Raw genomic sequence first — 20075 nt, 5'->3', positions numbered from 1 at the left:
AGGTTGGTTAGTGCAGACTCCAGGGTCTTTGGAGGAGTACCTCGCTCGCGATATTGGTGGATCGCTGGCAGGGGGCGGTTGGAGGTTTAGGGGCAGCTCTGTTAGAGGTGTCGGAGGACGAGGTATAACGGTAAGGGTGATCAGCAGTGGGAGCTATTGGAGTACCGGGGGTCATTGGGAGCGTACCCAACTCTCGGCTGGAGGGGGGAGTTGGAAGGGGGGGATAAGGTGTATAGGAGAGTGACCATAGTCGGGGTCAGTGGGCATGCTGGGGGGGGGGGGTAGGGAGAACTACAGTGGGAGCCCTAGTGGGGGTATGCAGGTGGCTGGGTGCAGTAGGCTAGCACTCGGTGGAACATTAGTGTAGGTGTTGGATCCCCCATTTGTGTTATGCACATGGTTTCTGAGGTGGATGAAAGGGTCTGCAAATGTATTAAAATTGTTGGTAGAGGCTTGGATCAGACATATGCCATTTTTGTAAAGGGTGATTGTGAGGTCCACTGGCAGGGTTGGGGAGGGAGCAATTGTAAGTTTGGTGCCGTAAGGAATGTTTTTAATTGAGCAAACGTTAAGAAGGTGGGCCAAGGAGTTGCGCCAGGCAGCAGTTCTTCTGGAGAGAAAATGAGGTCAATTATGCAAATGCGAATGTCTGTGTTGAAGCGCAGGTTGGATATCAGCGTCTCGGGTGTCTTATTAGGGTGGCGTGTTTGAATGATTTACAGCAGTTTTGGAGAGGTTAGGGGGTAGACTAGAGTATAGGAGTTTTCCCCTGACCAAGTCGGGTCAGGACGTGACATGATCGTTAGTGACTGGCTCACATGTGAGAAAACGGGGCGATCAGCTTACCAAACAGTAACTGAATCATTCACGTAAGGACTACAGAGCTGAATAAGGAGAATATGTGCCCTTGAAGTGACCTATCGCCATAGATCGGAAAGCACTACTCTAACACATGGGTAAGTTAATATAGATAACCCGTATTGCTCGTCAGGTAAGTCAAAGCTTAATTTGACAGATATTTCTAAGTGAGGGACAATACATACATCTACTAATAAGGATATTTTAGCATTTTCTATCCAACATAACATTTTAATTTGTTACGACTATACCAACAATTGAGAGGAGTTGTCATCAGTATAAAAGTTAACTTTCCAATTCACATACAGAGTATGATCTGAAACCATGAACAGTGCATTTTAGTGGATTAGTCATCTGTGTAATATAAGACGTTAAGTTTTAGGCAGATCTTTGTTTTGCAATCAGTCATCAGCTTTTCACATTAAATAGCATTATTGTATATGCGACTTTCCAGAATACTTAACAGCACACTGAAAACATACAGATTTATACAAACAAAATGGTGGTAGTGTTTCTCATCAGAGAAAACGTCCGCACCTACTGTTGTTAGTTATTCTCCCCGGGTACGTAATGCTTGAGGTATAAAAAAGATATAGAGGTGCACTGAGAACTTGATAAGACACCCACCACCAGGGGTGTTTGAGCAATGCAACTGAATGCAAATACCATGAATCAAGAGAGAAAACCAAATTGCACAAGCACCCTCTTAACAGTCCATTAATCTATGAACATGAATGTAGTCATTTCCGCGGTTATTGCACCAACATTATTCAATGGTTCGATGTCAATGTAAAATATGGATCCAAAACCGAATCTTGTTCTTAAAGTTCTTTATTATTCAAATAGGTTAAAAGATTCCCAGCTTATCATTGCCGACACGTGTTTCGCCCTCTCCAGGGCTTTTTCAAGGCTATCTTGTTCTGGTCTTATGCTGCTCTGGTCTTGTGCTGCTCTGGCATCGGACTGGTTTGTAATCAAAAGGATATGGGTATGAAGCGTTTTGTGCGAAACCTATTGGAAGTTTTGGTCACAGCGAGCTATTCAGCAAGTAGATTCCCTTTAAGTAACACGGATCTAGTTTAGTCCCTCATGGATCATTGAACGAACAGAGCTGGTTTAGATTAGTCTTGTTATGAGGGTGCGTCTCGCTGCGTGGAGATACGTCCTATCTTGTTAGATGAGAAATTCTTAAAGACCTTGATAAGTCTTATTCATGTTGTTTCCGGGCGCCGAGTCTCCAAGACTCGGCGCCCGGAAACAACATGAATAAGACTTATCAAGGTCTTTAAGAATTTCTCATCTAACAAGATAGGACGTATCTCCACGCAGCGAGACGCACCCTCATAACAAGACTAATCTAAACCAGCTCTGTTCGTTCAATGATCCATGAGGGACTAAACTAGATCCGTGTTACTTAAAGGGAATCTACTTGCTGAATAGCTCGCTGTGACCAAAACTTCCAATAGGTTTCGCACAAAACGCTTCATACCCATATCCTTTTGATTACAAACCAGTCCGATGCCAGAGCAGTGGAGACTCGGCGCCCGGAAACAACATGAATAAGACTTATCAAGGTCTTTAAGAATTTCTCATCTAACAAGATAGGACGTATCTCCACGCAGCGAGACGCACCCTCATAACAAGGCTAATCTAAACCAGCTCTGTTCGTTCAATGATCCATGAGGGACTAAACTAGATCCGTGTTACTTAAAGGGAATCTACTTGCTGAATAGCTCGCTGTGACCAAAACTTCCAATAGGTTTCGCACAAAACGCTTCATACCCATATCCTTTTGATTACAAACCAGTCCGATGCCAGAGCAGCACAAGACCAGAGCAGCATAAGACCAGAACAAGATAGCCTTGAAAAAGCCCTGGAGAGGGCGAAACACGTGTCGGCAATGATAAGCTGGGAATCTTTTAACCTATTTGAATAATAAAGAACTTTAAGAACAAGATTCGGTTTTGGATCCATATTTTACATTGACATCGAACCATTGAATAATGTTGGTGCAATAACCGCGGAAATGACTACATTCATGTTCATAGATTAATGGACTGTTAAGAGGGTGCTTGTGCAATTTGGTTTTCTCTCTTGAAAACATACAGTCACCCTGCTGCATCACACCCCCCTGCATCTCACCTGGATGCATAGTTCACAAACAAAAAGGTGGCCACCAAGAACCCAATTTTGTCCAACCTTGCCCACCTCTGAATATGTTACTGTATTTATGTTAGGATGCAGGATTACCATTGAATTCTAAGATGTAAGAACATTAGAGAAGTGTGGAAGGTTGTGAATACAATAGCTTTGAAAAGGTGCTATTGAATAGAGGTGAATGTAAAGAAAGCTTATAGTGGGAGGGTTAGCAGTCATATACAATTTATGCTAAGGATCACTTCTATCCAACACCAAATAGCTATAAGGAGGTGTGTAACTTTTCTCCTGGCAAGAAATGCTTGCCTTAAACTCACGAAGAGGTAGTCCAGGAGTGTAAAATGGGGATATACGAGAATGAATAATATATAGAGACACTATACCCCTCTGCCTCAACACAAATTATTAACATTGTCAAGAAGCAAACTATCATACAGAAGGCAGAGGTGGTCTGTGGTCTACTTTCTCAGAAAAGGAAAATAAAAACATCTGGAAATAGCATGGCAATTGAAATTTAGTGCGAAACGTTCAAAAGGAACACACAAACAGCTATAGAAATACAAGGAATACCATGTTCACAAAGTATTCATCAGCACTCTGGTATTTACCTTATTGAGCTCTGGAAGAACATGATCCTCTGACATTCTAAGCATAGCTGTTGAGATCACAAGAAATATGTTTAATGTGTATCTAAAGTACAATATCATTTTCAGAAAAGGCAAATGAAGGTTAAGAACAATGGCAAAAGTTAAACATTTACCACGCTTCTTAGCTGAAGTGCTACGTTACTACACTATATTTTCTTGCAATGAACTTAACTGCTGTGACCAAAGCAATATTGCATAAGTCCAATAGGTACAAATAACAGAAGTAGTTAAACAGAAATAATATATTGTTTATGCACTACTCTTTGCAGATTTCTAACTCTCTAAATTATTCACTGGCACTGAAATAATTTGCCTTTGTTACATGAGAAGCGAAATCTAAGAGGGCCATTATGAAACAAAGACCAATTAAAACCTGTGCAGCTATGACAGGCTCTACCATTTATTGTTTTCTCCTAAAAGTCAACATCATCTTCGATTTGGCCACAGTTTGTGGAGCTATGATCCTGAAAGATGCCTCAAACTGTTAGTTTGTTGGTCCTCTGAGACATTTATATATATCATAAGAGGTTAAATCCCTGCATTGGTCTCCCACAAACTACACTTGAAGGCGTACCCCTAATACGCCCTCTGCAAAGATCCTGGCGGATGTTAACCCCTTCGCTGCGGCGGGAATTCCGCCGCAGCGCTAAGAGGGTGGGGGGGTCGAGCAGCGCTCGCATGCTCGTGACGGAGCCGCTCCGTCACGAGCCGCGGTTGAGCTGTGCTCGTGACGGAGCAGTTCAATGGAACGCTCAGCGCAGGCGCGAAATTCGCGCCGCGCAGGCGCGCCAAGCGGGCCATGACGGAACCACTCCGTCATGAGCACAGCTCAACCGAGGCTCGTGACGGAGCGGCTCCGTCATGAGCATAAAACGGGTTAAATGTAAAGCTTTTTGTGGTGCAGGACATTCACCAAGGGGTGATATGATGTCTCCTAGGTTCCCCGTGAAATTATTGGAAATAACCGAGTGTTTTTTGTGACCATCAGGTACATAATTTAGCAACACTTATAATGAACATTGGACACTAAATACTCCTAGATCACGTGGGGTGCACTTGTCATTAGGGTTACAGACACCATATATGTAGTGCTTATTATGAGCAGATGGAGGTCAGCGGGGGTCCCTACACTAATTTTTGGGGACCGGCACTTGTTTTTCCTCATTACACAATTCCCAAGAGCAATAGAGGAGAAAAAACACAAACCGGAAAGGAGGAGGAAGACAAATATGAAAAAACTGTCCCAAAGGGAGAAAGCAGAAACCTGCAAGAGTAAGATAAAAGGGTAGAGAGTGCCTGGCAGTGGATTAAAGAGGCCTGAAGGAGATTCAGGACTATGTAGCCTTGGTATTCTGAATAGTGATATTTGATAGAAAGCAATGGGCTTCTGAGCATCGCTTTGGCACCAGCACTCATTTGTTAACAAGTTAAGCACTGCATAGAAGTTTATCTGGCGAAAAGCTCCTTATAAAACACTACCCAAGATCTGAATCTGCTCACTTCAAATGTCTGTTTCTCTAGCAGAGTTTATGAACATAGGATTAGTGCAGTCATCCACGCTGAGCTAGAGTGACAAATCCTCACTGAATGCCACAAGATTTTCTATTCTGGCACATTAGAAAACGTACTATCAGTGCAAAAAACAATCCTCAAACAACTCAAAAGACAGAAGTGAGCATTGCCTTGGGCATTTCACAACGAAAATCAACTCAATCAGGCTCAATTTTAGAATATACAGCATTTCATTTGCAACACATACAGCACTTTATATGCTATACCTACACACATTTTTTGTGTATTGTGTAACTTGTAAGATAACATGATGGTTCGGTACCTATATCTTCATGCAAATATAGAAAGATTCTACATACACCATAAGATATGTAATACATGATATGTTGAGCCATGCCTTCGTAACCAGCCCTTCAAACTTTTTAATGACCTACATATCAGAAAATATCTTACCTTTTGTTGATTAATTTCCTTTTTACAGACTGGGTAGCTTTGTCTATTCGATACCTTTCTCACTTATAGACAGCGAGTACACACATGTCCTAAATTGCTTTTCATGATCTGTCCAGATGAAACTGTGCAAAGTTACTTTAGCTGTGAAACATGTAGACTTCTAACAATCTGTGACTTTTACTTTCCTATTTCAGTACTGACCCACAAAGCTATTGTTGTGTGTACAGATACTTGTTTTTATCGCACCAGACGCATCCTGGTTTCTTATTTCAGACATTACTAAACTAAACTCTTTCCTACTAGGGTAGTAGTTTAGGAGACCTACACCACAATTGTATCCAGAGTTCAGGGAAAGTGGTAGGCCTATAGCTATATGATAGTGATCCCTTCCTCCATGTTGCCAGTGTACCTACTTGTTTTTGTTATGGAACAGAACAATGATGAGAAGTCTGGGAGGGTGCTAAAATTCATATATGCTCCTTCTTATTGGTGCTCTCTAGAGGTGTCATACCCACTTTTTTTACACTCATGCATGGCATTTGAGTTGGATTGCCCCTAGTGGAGCAGGACTAAGGCGCTTTCTCCATATCAGACCAAGGTTGAAAAAGTCCATACATTTTTTTTAAAAAAAAATGACTGATTTGCATTCAGCTGGTTTCTACCTTAGAGTGCGTAGTCGGTAGAAACAATGTTGGCAATATGGCAAGGAAATCAGCAGTGGCTGAGAATAATCAAGTAATCCTTTCATCACTTAGTTGTTTGTTACAAGTAAAAGGGCATCACAGGTAGGTTCTCGACGTCTGGTTTCTTGTTACTACTTATCAGCCGAGTTATCCCATTTTGTTTCATTATTGTTAGGGTTGAGCCCGAGGGTGGTTCGGGTGTGGGTTGACTCTTTTCTCCTCCTGGGTTCTTTGTGTAGTGTAGTTATGGAGAGGGCGACAGGCACAACTGCAAGTTGGGGTGGCTCTTGAGTCGTACGCAGGGGTGCAGGGTGGGGGGTGGGGGGTGTTGTAATGGGGGGTTGTTGGGGGGTGGGGGAGGGATTGTTATTGTTTTTGTATTTGTCTCTTTCACATGGCACTGTATGCTTTGCTCTTATCCTTCTGTTGCTGGGTTCCGGGGGGGAGGGCTACGGTCCTTTTCCGGGATGGGGGTGGTGAGTTGAAGTTGCTGTCCTGGAACGTTATTGGGTTGAAGGGACAAGATAAAACGTGGAGTTGTGTCTCAGTTCCTTCGACGCCAGTCCCCTGATATTGCTTTGCTGCAGGAGACCCATCTGATAGGGAATGCTTGCCGGGCTCTGGATTTTATTTAATTGCAAGTTTATATAGCGCTAGGATCGACTCCCGGAGGAGTATCTCCGCGCTTCGACCGCTGCGAAACCCTTCCTGGCTTCCCTGTGAGATGGTCCCTTAATGGGTATCTCCAGGGTGAGACCAGGCATCCCCGGCGGTCTGGTGGGGCCGTTAGTGAAGATGAGTCAAGCTTATGCCCAGAGTTGCCGAGTGTGATCGCTGATCAGAGTGGGCACCGAGGCGAGAGAATTATCGAGTCCGCTGACCCTGGTCCAGAAACCTGCCGCGTCGGGAATCGAACCCTGGTCCCGGGCCGTCCTCTGCTCTCGGGTCTGCCGCCTCTAACCAGTGAGCCACACTACTTCACATGGATAGACGTGGGTATAGGCTGGTTGCTCATGGTGGATTCACCTCCGGTTCCAGAGGGGTGGGGATCCTGATTAGATCCTCTCTGCCCTTTTGAAATAGACGAGATAATGCTTGATGATAGGGGTCGATATGCTGCTATTTCGGGGAGATGGGAGGGTAAGATGCTCTCTATAGTTAATATATATGTCCCCCCGGGTCTGCAGGCCACTACCTATGCTGACCTAGGTCAGCTTCTGCTGGGGCTTCCTGATGGTCTCCTTATTCTTGGGGGGGGATTTTAATTCTGTGGTCTCTGGCAACTCTGTTCGCTACCCGCCCAGAGATTTACCGAATTTCCAGAAGTGTCTTTCTGAACTGCTGGAAACCTTTGGATTAGTGGATGCTTGGAGGATGCTACACCCCGCGCAACTACAATACACGTTCCATTCTGGGGCCCACAGTAGTCTCTCTAGAATAGATTATTTCTTACTGCCGTCGGCCCAATCTTCCTCCGTGCGAGAGGTTCGTCACCTCCCTAGGGGCATCTCCGATCATTCTCCCCTGTCGCTAAGGGTTGCGGTTGGGGTAGATAGTGAGGGGAGAGTTGCTCCTATTAACCCTTGGTACTTGCGAAACCCCAAGACGCGCTCTGAGCTGGTCAAGGCCATTGATTGCTACTTTACTGAAAATGTGGGGTCTGTCTCCTATTCTGTTTTTCTGTGGGAGGCTTTCAAAACTGTTATTCGGGGTTATTCACTGTCATTGATTGCTGCCGCTAAAAAGGCCAAACATGAAGAATTAGCGTGTCTCGAAGATGAGATAACAGTACTTGAGAGTGACCTGGGTGGGAATGATACCCCTGCAACTTTACACTCCCTAGCTCTGAAGCAGGCCGACTATAGAGCCCTGGTGACAGACGCTGCTAAAGTCATGAATAGAGAGCAGCAGGGTAGATTCTACGATGTGGGTGATAAGGCGGGTAAGCTCATTGCGTGGTTGGATAAGTCAGAGAGAGTGAATCGAGTTGTGCCGGTGATTGAAAAGTCAAATGGGGATCGTGTGTCTGACCCGATTGGGATTGTTGATTGATTTGTGGACCATTTCCAGACGGTCTATGCCTTGGTGAGCGATAGAGATGAGTGTGACTCCCGTTTGCTGTTGCGCGATATCGCTTTACCCTGCCTCTCTGATGAGGATAAGGCCATGATGGATGCGCCTATAACAGTGGATGAGGTCGCTGGTGCCATTCGCGCCCTTCGATCTGGTAAGGTCATGGGGCCCAATGGCTTGCCTATTGAGCTTTACAAATTACGGCCCGACAAAATGGCGCCCTATTTGAGAAATATGTTTCTCGAGGCTTTCAATACTGGTCTCCTTCCTATTGATCAGCGCCTGGCCACCATCTTTGTCATTCACAAGGAAGGTAAGCCGCGGGATTGTTGTGCTTCATACAGGCCTATTTCACTGCTTAATGCTGAGCCCAAGATACTTGCTAAATTACTGGCTAATCGACTGATTAAGGTGGTCGGCGACTTGATCCATCCGGATCAATCCGGTTTCATCCCGCACCGAAATACCGCCCTTAACCTCAGGAGACTCCACGGAGTTCTCGCGAGAGCTGGAACTCTGACTGAGTCGGCCATTTTGGGTTCCCTCGATGCCACTATGGCTTTTGATACGATAGAATGGCTGTATCTCTGGGCAGCTCTCGCTAAGTTTGGTTTCGGTTCGAAATTTATCGCCTGGGTGCAGCTCCTTTATGAACGACCGCTAGCCCAGGTGGTGGTGAATGGCAGGGTTTCCGGTACTTTCGCACTTGGACGTGGCACCCGTCAGGGTTGTCCGCTGTCTCTGGTGCTTTTTGCCCTCGCTCTGGAACCGTAGGCCGAGTGGCTTCGCTGGGAACCCTCGATCAGGGGTACCCAGTGGACCCCTGACTTTGAAGATCGTGTCTCGCTATATGCAGATGACATTCTTCTTTATCTCACCTCCCCCCGGAAGTCTCTTAATGTGCTTTTCGATGTTCTTACCTCCTTCGGGAAGAACTCGGGTCTTGTTATCAACTGGACCAAGTCCTGCGTCTACGTTCTGGCTGGGGATCTACCCCGTTGCCCCGTAGATTTCCGATACAGGTGGCCGAGACTGGTTTTAGGTACCTGGGGATTCATGTCTCGCTGAACTCCGCCGTCCGTTACGAGCGTAACCTTCATTCCCCTCTCCAGCGGCTTAAACTTGACGTCTCACAGTGGCGACGACTACCCCTTCCCCCATTGGGGCGTGCGACTCTCTTTAAGATGATGTCGCTCCCCAGGTTCCTATATGCACTTCAGAACTTCTTTGATCCTATACCTCTGGGGTATTTCCGTGGGGTTGAGGGCCTTCAGAGGCAACTGATTTGGGACGGGCGTGCTCGTATCTCCTTACCCAAACTCACTTTGCCGTGGTATGACGGTGGCATCGCCCTCCCTGACATCAGACACTACTACTGGGCCTCGCAGCTATGCGCAGTTAATCATGTGACTTACGCCCCTGGTCATACTCCTGCCTTTGCAATGGGTAAACATCTTCTGCCGGGCGGGAATTTTAACAGGGCACTGTATTCTAAGAAACCATTTGAAGCCCTGACTGGCCCCACAAAAAGTGCTGTGCGAGTGTGGCGAGACGCGAATGCTGCTGTGGGGTGGAGTGATAGGTTGACCCGAGTGACACAGTTGTATGATTCTGACCGTTTGGGCAATTTGTGGAGAACGAAAGGATTCGATAAATGGGACATGAAGGTATAGGCAAGGTGGAGGATCTCTGGTCCAGAGGTAGTATTAAGACTTTTGAGGCACTCAAAATTGAATATGAGCTTGATGACAAGGAACACTTCAGGTACATTCAGGTGCGACATGCCTTGACCTCTGTTTTCCCCCTGGGGACGGAGATTCCCCAATCCTCGCCGCTGGAGGACGGTATCCTTGACAGCCATGTGCCGGATAGTACCATATCACTGATTTACAAAAAGCTCATCAATAACAGGGCTGATTTGCTGGAGCGCCTCAGGGCTTCGTGGATCGCGGACGGCCTGGAACTAGATGACGAGAATTGGCAAACGGCCGTCTCCTCCCCTAAGGAGGTGGCCATACCCGCCCGCCTCCGTTTCGTACAGTTGAAGATCCTCCATCGTGTATATGTAACTGGTAAGCGTCTGGTGCGAATGGGTTACTCTCTTGGTGGGCTATGTAAGCGCGGCTGTGGTATGAGTGGTACCTTCCTGCTTATCATTTGGGAGTGTCCTGAGGTGGCTGCCTTCTGGTCTAGAGCGCATGCGATTATGGAAAGAGTCACCGGGGTCTCTCTATTGCCTGAGGCCAAACGATGCCTCCTTAATGTCTGGGAACCTACGGACTACAACACGGCCCAGACTTTTTGGGCGACTCTTGATAATATGGTGGCCAAGAGGGATATTGCGCAACTCTGGGGTTCCCACAGACCACCTACGATAGCGGCTTGGAAGGAGAACATTGACTGGTGTATGTTCAGAGAAAAGACGGTCTATGTGGCCCGGGTCCGACCTAAGAAATGGGGTAGAATTTGGTCCCAATGGAACACTTACCGTGGGAAGGTCTGCACTCCCCCACAAGACTACACCATTGATAACTCGCTGTCCCCTTAGTTGGCGTTCCAGGCTTAAGTTTGTAATAGTATGTACTGACCGATCTCCTCGCCGCCCTTCATCTCGAGACATATGCTCCATCATAGTATGCTAGTCGGATTCTACCGCCCTCTCCCTTTGATTCCCTGTAATTGATTATTGCCATGTGTCTGTGTTTTATGTTGTTAGTTCAGTTCATCAAAATTCCAAAACTAAACCTACAATGCTTGTCTTTTGATTCTACGTCATGTACAGGATTATATTGCGGGTCGCTTAACCCCCAAACAAGGTACCGGGGGTCTGATTGTGAGAAGTCATAATGTTTAAATGGCATAGCGGCCGGCCCGCTGGGTTGTAGGCTGACAGCTGTGTATTGTGCATAAATATAATAAAGGTTTAAAAAAAAAAAAAATCAAAGTTTGTGTAAAAAAGCTTTGGTGAGAATGATAGGAACTTTGGCGAAGACATACAAATTTTGCAGAACGACCATCTTAGCAATGGCTATTCTACCCGCGAGTGATAGAGGTAAGCGTGCCCATGTCTCAAGCTTGCTTTCAAACCAGCTGACAGCTCCTCCAAAATTCATCGTCCAGAGCTCCTGCATATCGCGGCAGGGCCATATCCCCAAATATTTAATTGGGCCTTGTGCCCATGTCAATGGGTAATCCAGTGTAAACGCGATCGTGCCATCAGTCAAAGGGAATATGGTTGATTTGCCCCAGTTGATCTGGGTGCAGGAGAACCCCCTGAATACAACTAGTTCTCTCAATATGGGGTGGGTGTTAGTCGCTGGCTCAACAAGATTTAGAGTCCGCATAAAGCAATATTGTCAACCCTCGTGTCGAGAACCCTATTCCTCTATTTGTGTGGTGTTGTCTTATTGTGGCAGCTAGAGGTACCATTGCAATGGCAAAGAGGAGTGCCCCTGGATATGGGGAAGCTCTCTGAAAGGAGACTGTTGACTAAGCCTAGCTGTTGGACCTGCACATATGAGTTTAATTTGGACGATAAATGTGGGACTAAAGCCCATTCTGGTCAATACAGCAAAGAGGTAAGACCACTCTAAGGTGTCAAATGCTTTGGAAGCATCTAATAGTATCGCCGCTGCTGGGGTTTGGGGATGTAAATAGTGCAACAACGGAAAAAAAGTGCTAAAGTTATGTGCCGTCGACTGACCCGGAATGAAACTGGATTGATCCGGCCTCGCTATCAATGGACGTAGGGGTTGTAGTATTTGGACTATGAGCTTGGCTAGGATTTTGTTGTCCAGATTTATGAGGGATATCGGGCGGTAAGAGTCTCGGCTGATAGGGTCCTTATCCGGTTTCAATAAAGTAAGTATAACTGCTTCGCGCATCGAAGGAGGGAGGGAGCCGGTTTCCATTGATTCTTGATAAATGTCTAGTAATCTAGGGGCCAGTATGTTACTATAGGTTTTGTAGAATCAGGACGGTATACCACCAAGCCCAGGGGCCTTGCCATTGGGGAGGCTGTTTATTACTCTAGTGACATCTGCCAAGGTGTAAGGCTCATCTAGGTATTCCCTGTGAGCGTTGCCAACGCAGAGTAACTCCAATGAGTCCAGTTATGGGCACAGCTCCACATGTATGTCGGGAATGGCAGATGTGTAAAGGTGTGCGTAGAACTCAGTAAGGTGGTCAAGTATCTGTTTCGACCCTCTAATTGAGTCCCCTTGATTTTGTTTGAGTTCAGTTATAAAGTTGGCCGTTCTAGACAGCCGTAACATGCATGCTAGCATCTTCCCGGGTCTGTCGCCTTACCCATACCTCCTGGCGGCACTGTATTTCCCCAAAAACATAACCTCACAGTTAGCCTCCTCCGTATATTCAGTGAGCAATTCTCTGGCTGTAGCCAAGTTTATTCCTGCATCAGAGAGGTGTAGTCACTCCTCGTTCTCCTTGAGTTGGCGTTCAAGCACGCCAAGTCTCTGTCTAATCGATTTCAAAACTCATGCCTGTTACGATATACAACAGCCCCGTATGACCACTTTGAACGCCTCCAAGAGTGCATCCGCTGTTGCAACTGAGCCTTCATTTTCGCAGAAGTAATTACAAATATCCTGCCAAATCTCTTCGCGAAACCCTTGGTCTAGCAGGGCCTCGCTGGTGATCCTCCACGAAAATGGGCGCCTCCGTGCCCTGGGGAGGTCCACCCAGGCCGGTCCAGGCGCTTGTGTCCTCCAGACTCGGTGCCCCAGCAGACGGAGCCTCAGCTGCAGGTGATTTTCCCCAGTCACACACTCAGAATTAAGCGGATTGTTCACGGATATTGGCCCAGCCAGCGGAGCCCTCTCAAGGAGCAGCCATTTTGCTGCTTGGCTAGACCACGCCCACCCAACTTACTATATACTTGTATATATGCATCTATCCAAAGAGGGGACTACCTGGCCGCACCTTCAACTCAAGATGGAGGTTGTGAGTATATGGATTACTATAACAATCATGTGGTACAGAATATAAAATGAACAGAAAATCACTGTGTACTTGGAGTATATGCCATCCTTTACAGGAGACATTCTTAATCTGCATATGCTTCTCTACTCAAAGGAGGAACTAACTTACCACAATGATTTGTGGCAGGGGCCAAAGAGACAACGAATAAAAGAAGAAACTATTACTTATGAAAAGGGCATTTAGCATTCGTCACACAACACACATAGAAAAGCATGCATCAATTTATTTATTTTTTATTTAGAATTGATTTATTAAGTTTTATGTAGTGGGAACCATAAGTAAAGCGTATCACAGGGGTCCACAAATAGATAGTTTCAAATATATAAAACCTTAGCTTCTTTGCATTATGTTTTGATGAGGACAAATCATAAGTTACTAACAAGCAGGACTCGTATACCAGTTTGTGTACAGGTTAGTCAGGCCAAAAATTGTAGTGAGTGGCTGTCCAGACATAGCCCATCCATTTTTAGGTCTCGCCTGGCGATGCAGCGCGAAAGCACTGTCGCCAGTGAGATCGAATGTCAGTGACTTGCCTGCGAAGTGGTACAGACAGGGGCACGCGCAGGGCTTTGGCGATTGGGGTCTGTGGACCCGCTTGCTTCTAAAGTGTGTACAGCTGGTGCACGTCAATTAGGGTTGATGCAAGAGTGTGAACAAGCTCTGGAAGACGCGTTAGCATTCAGCAGCAAGTGGGGCGCCTGGCGGCATGCCGAGATAATTAGCTTTTTGCTTTCTGGTTTTGTTGCAAGTTCATGAGTGACATTATTATACGTCAAAAATCCCAATCTGCGTCGCAATTTAAACAATACAACTCCATTTCTAGAGACTCTGTAATCCCCCAAGTCTAATAAACAATTTCCTTTGATGAATTACACTTGCACCAGGCTTAGTAAGCGCGTAGCAGAACATCTTCTTTTAAAGAAAATAGCGCACTCTCTCTCTCTCTCCTACCGCGGTCCATAAATCAAACTGTACTACTACAATACACCCCCACAATTCTATTGTAGGTGCAGTTGGCAGTTAGTGCATTCCTGCTCCTCGTGTAACTAGCCATCCCCCCGGATCTCCTCTTACCTGGTGTCTCCTTGTTTTTAGGTCTCGTAGAGAGACCTTCTGCCGTCCATCCACAAAGCTGACTTTTTACGATGAGGATTTTCAACAGTTCACGAGAAGCGAATTACGTGACAAGCTCCTCGTGCACGAGCTTGCATTTCCCCACAGGCTTCCCCCTGCCAGCAGCATTTGCCACATCAAAGGCTTCAGCTGCCCCGCCCCCGCCGTCACTTATTCACGGCCAAAGACCGTGCCTCGCATTTCCCCACAGGCTTCCCCCTGCCAGCAGCATTTGCCACATCAAAGGCTTCAGCTGCCCCGCCCCCGCCGTCACTTATTCACAACATGTAACTTAACGTTTGCTTTTGTAACTTGTTCTATACATTAGCATCTCAGCACGGAGCCAAGCCGCTCCTTCAAGGCACGTTCCGCAGATGTTCAAACTGCGTCGATCAGGTGAAACGTACACTTTTGACTGGATCGCGGCTGTGGGTTTTTTAATAGCCTTCTTTTGCGCATGTCGACTTCCCCACTGAAGTTCTGCTCGATACTCACTCTTTTATTATATGCAAATTCGAAGAACGGTGCTTTGAAACAGCTTGAAATTGACGGTAGCTTAAACTGAGAACATAAGAGGGCAAGTGCTTCCCCGAGCTGAAGGACATGAAAGCGCTACGTTCATCAATCGGAAATGAAATATAGAAATGAGCAGCTTTGCAATCGGTGACGTCAGTTTGTGACAGATCATTGGAGGATCTGTCGGGCCGTAGAGTCAGCCAGGAACTTCACACTGCAAAACTCCCCGCCTGCGACGTCCCTATCACTTTGCATCCTCTAATACCAAAAGGTGAGCAGGTGTTAAGTGAAACACAGGCTGTGCAGGCCTAAAATGGCTTTAGCTGGCTTCCCCGAAGAGTAAGATGGCCCCCCCAGTGGCACATCAGAGCCAGGCGCCATGATGGCATCATCTGCCCGTGCTGTCAGCCGTGGACTGGCAGGCCGGCCCTGGGATGTAGACGGATACTGCGAGCCCTCACCCCGGCCCCCGCCGAGAGCCATGACAGACAGGCGGCTCCCCGCGCAAGAGGAGGCCTGGCAGCCCCTCTGACAGACATGTCAAGCGTCTGCTTAACACATCCTGGCTGCCGTCAACGCGTGCAATGAGATAAAAGAAAACACCGCAGATCCTTATCTCTTTGAAGCCTGTTGAGTCAAATGTTACTGCTATTTCAGTCAGCGGGGCACGGGGAGGGCAACTGGCGTGTAACTGCTGCAGTGCTGGAGGCCGAGCTGCGCAGGAGGAAACCGCTTCAAAGTTACTCGAATCCCCCTCCCCTGCCAATAAACAGCATTTGCTGCATTCTGCTACGGGGTTTGCTTGTGTGTGTATATTATTTAATCTACGTTTATGTTTGTTTTTACCTTGCATTTGTTATTTAATATAACTTCATTTAACACAGCGCTTCAAACCACACTTTCTGTTTCTAAGCTCTGTGAATAGTAAGACCACCGCTCAATTTAAAAAGTCAAGTTACAGACTTGGGAAGGAGGGCAGATTGAAAATGCTTTGCGAGATTCGAATTTGTGAATCGGGACCTGCAGATGACAGCATGTTTCCGAAGCAACCGTTCGACTTGCTGATCCGTCCGGCTAGCCATGTTTGCAGACGGGTGGAATTTATTTATTCTCGCGAACTGTAGTCAACATGTCTTTACAACAAATACTTCACAAAACAGCGTAGCAAATACGGCATATTCAGGCATACAGAGATATCATGGTCACTGTAATTTACTTTTGGTGATAGTTCACAATACAACACTTAGGATCCGTTTTACATTATGTGATCTCTCTTCATCAACCCAACATGAGACAACGCTCATCGGCCAAACACCTCAAGGAACAACTACAACGTCTGGTACCTCACAAAGAAGGAATATTCCACCTCTAACATTCACATTAGTAAGCACTGAGCCCCCTTTCTTCTGTAGTTGCTTCTATGTATCTGATGTCATAAGTTCCGTAGTTATTTCAGAAATGGGGTTTTCTCCTTTTGTACTTTCTTGAAGCATATTCGTTTCAAAATGCGAGCCCGTTACCAAAATAGCAGACCTGCCTACTTAAAAAAAAAAAAAAGAAAAAACACCTTTAGGGGGAGGAGTTTTAATGTAGTCAAAACAGACTGGCAGGCAAATGGGACTCCTTTCAGCTCTTGAAATCAAGGGTTTACACAAAGAGGCCTGAATTTGGCTAATGATGTACCTTTAATGTAATTTGAAATTTAGCCCGGCTTCCTGTAAATATCAGAAGATCGGTATTTGTGTTGAAAGCAGTTAACTTTTCTATACTCTTGGACCAGTATTGATCGCAGGGATTTTGTTTTATTACTCTAAACTATTTCCACTGCACAGCTACATGCCTTTTGCTCATGCGATCTAAAATGCCAGTCTGAAACACGCCCCTTGCATCTGTACCACTGTCCACGCTGACTGCCTCTTGATCCACTTCAGGGTCAGTTCACCTAACTTTGGGCCCTGGAGAATGCCTATATTGCCCCTGTATGGTCAGTGATTTCTCTCTGTATATATATTACACAGTAAGCACGTAAATACAACACATATTGCAATACAAATGCTATAGATGTCACATTTGCGAAAGTTATAACTATTGGTATTTTAAATGACAAAGCTATCAATTTCGCTATTTTCAAAAACAAAACATAAATAAAAAATGTCATTTACAATACCAATAGCTCAAACTTTCCTAATACGAGACCTATTGCATTGCAAATGCTTGTTTTTTGTTGCTTTGGCGGCCCCCTGCCTGGGCCGCAGGAGCCGAGCAGCACTTATTGAAGTACAGCGAAGTTCGCAGGCGCCGCCACTGGGCACTAGGCACGAGCCACAGGCCACGCCGATGTGCACGCTCACGAGATGCCTACAACTCGCGCATGGCGCTCTTTCACTTTCGTTTTTCTTTTTTTTTAACCAAGCATCATGGTTCAAGAATCGCTGGAATGAATTTGTTGGCCTGTATAAACGCTCTTCCTGAATGTCTGCTGGAAAGTCGACCACTCAACCAGTTTCTACACATACCAAACACGAGCTTTGCTATACCTTACTTCGGTAATTAGTTTCGTTCTTTGCTTGTCTATTCTTAGGCGGGTACAGCGCCGCTATAAGGCCGTGCCGGGCTGGTACTGCGGCAGGCAGCGCTCGGAGGGGGCGTCCATCGCCTCTATGGGCTTCTAGCCGCAGTCGGGCATCCTAGGAGGGCAGAGGGGCGTCGTACCACTCAGAGGGGTTTCATAGCGCCTTCACCGAGGGCCCTTCCCACAGCCCACTGCCGGGAGCCTTGGGGAAACCTTGCTCTGGTGTCGTAAGCAGAGACCAGTTTAACACAGAACAAGAAAGCATATAATACTCATTTTGCCCAATCGATCAAATTGATAATTCCGAGCACTGTGTGCATTTGTGTTTTACAAAGTTCAACTCATCATTTTTCCGTGAACAATTTTGCCAATCTCTGCAATATATAGATAATATATATATTTCACTAAACATATACGTTCACGCATTGGATACTGTTTCATATCGTTCTATAATATGCGTGTAGTGTATTTAATAATATTAAGTTGGCTATTTTTATTTTCATGCAATTATATCCCGCATGTTGTTGTTAATCAGTTCCTCTTTAACTATTAGCTAGTTTGACTATCGAGCCATAAACGTTCGTCTGTACTTTAAACTTATTTCTCTGAGCGCCCATGTGTGCTCTCGTTTTCTTTCAGACGTCAATTGGTTTGTTGTATTCCAGATTATGAACTCAGAAGACGGCAGGCACAAGTCTGTGGTGGTGTTATTTATTTTTTATTGAGTTGTTGTGCACCTTTCCTCTTCCTTTTACTAGAGTGGCAACAGTTTCCATTGCCGCAGAGTGCATTCAGATTACAGGGAGAATTTCAACCCCCCCCTCCCACCATACACCCCTCACTGTAAACTGAAGTGGCACCTAGAATCAACAGCGGCTACCAGACAGAACAGACAGGGAGTGCTGGCATGTATCATTACATTCTCAAGATGTCATATTTACTGCTCTTGCTAGCCTGGCTTCTTTGATGGGGGAACAGCTTCCATGCTGGCACAAAGCGCAAAGAGACAGCAGTGCCTGGAAAGGGTGGGTTTAATCCTCTGCAGCCAGCTGCACACAAATTCGGGGGATGGGGGGCTGTGTCTAAAAGCTAATTGCGTTCTGTCTAATCCGTCAGGGCAGAGGGCACACTGCACAGGCCCCCTGGGGGGGTTGCTACAGCACCTAGTCCTCCCCTCTGCACCCGCCTGGCGCTGGATGCAAGCGTAGTGCGCGTCACAGCGAAGTATTTTGTGTGGCACAGTGGTGTAGCACTGTGTGGTTCACTAATGTCTGCGACATGTGCTAACTGTGTGTATGTGTGTGTGATAACACTGTGTGCTACTTCTAGCCACTGATGTTTATTGCGTGTCGAGGCTTTGCTGAAAGTAGTGTCCAAGACAAGAAAGACACAATGGGGCGTTCTTACTTTTCTGCTGTGGCCCCCAGAGGCTGGGGCTCCTTGCCCTGGTCGCCCAGATCCATCGAGGGCACGGAGCCTGAAACGTCAGCTGAAGACTTGCCTTTAATAAAGTGATCTAGGTAGCCCCGTGCCTCGCACCGATCTGCTAGCGCCTGGACACTCCATCGAGCAGTCTGCGCGATATACATACCTTTTGATTTGATTTGTGGTGTGTGTGACAACACAACACTGTGTGCCTTTGGTATCTACTGATGTTTGTGGAGTGCTTTATCGCTGTGTGCCAGCTGTGTGTGTGTCGTGTGTCAGCACTGTGTGCCACTGTATGCCTTGGGTATCTACTGATGTTTGTTGAGCGCTTTATCGCTGTGTGCCAGCTGTGTGTATGTCGTATGTCAGCACTGTGTGCCACTGTATGCCTTTGGTATCTACTGATGTTTGTTGAGCGCTTTATCGCCGTGTGCCAGCTGTGTGTGTGTCAGCACTGTGTGCCACTGTATGCCTTTGGTATTTACTGATTTTTGTTGAGCGCTTTATCGCTGTGTGCCAGCTGTGTGTGTGTCAGCACTGTGTGCCACTGTATGCCTTTGGTATCTACTGATGTTTGTTGAGCGCTTTATCGCTGTGTGCCAGCTGTGTGTGTCGTGTGTCATCACTGTGTGCCACTGTGTGCCTTTGGCATCTAATGATGTTTGTTGAGTGCTTTATCGCTGTGTGCCAGCTGTGTGTGTGTCGTGTGTCAGCACTGTGTGCCACTGTATGCCTTTGGTATCTACTGATGTTTGTTGAGCGCTTTATCGCTGTGTGTGTGTCGTTTGTCAGCACTGTGTGCCACTGTATGCCTTTGGTATCTGTTTGTTGAGTGCTTTATTGATGTGTGCCAGCTGTGTGTGTGTCTTGTGTCAGCACTGTGTGCCACTGTATGCCTTTGGTATCTACTGATTTTTTGTTGAGCGCTTTATCGCTGTGTGCCAGCTGTGTGTGTGTCGTGTGTCAGCACTGTGTGCCACTGTATGCCTTTGGTATCTACTGATGTTTTTTGAGCGCTTTATCGCTGTGTGCCAGCTGTGTGTGTTTCGTGTGTCAGCACTG

At 46.3% G+C, this 20075-nt stretch overlaps 1 protein-coding gene across 1 annotated transcript in view; it reads right to left on the bottom strand.

Moving 5' to 3' along the window:
* The window catches only part of ANAPC4 (anaphase promoting complex subunit 4), a 410841-nt gene that overhangs the window by 265315 nt on the left and 125451 nt on the right, over positions 1–20075 (bottom strand). Inside the window, exon 17 of the mRNA XM_086964012.1 lies at positions 3624–3670. Coding sequence (XP_086820138.1) covers positions 3624–3670 — 47 coding nt within the window. The remainder of the gene's footprint in view (positions 1–3623; positions 3671–20075) is intronic.

The sequence above is a fragment of the Lissotriton vulgaris genome, chromosome 3_2 (genome assembly GCF_964263255.1).
Source record: "Lissotriton vulgaris chromosome 3_2, aLisVul1.2, whole genome shotgun sequence".
Classification (NCBI taxonomy): Eukaryota; Metazoa; Chordata; class Amphibia; order Caudata; family Salamandridae; genus Lissotriton; species Lissotriton vulgaris.
The sequence above is the reverse complement of the archived record's forward strand: the minus strand, read 5'-3'. Positions and strand labels throughout refer to the sequence as shown.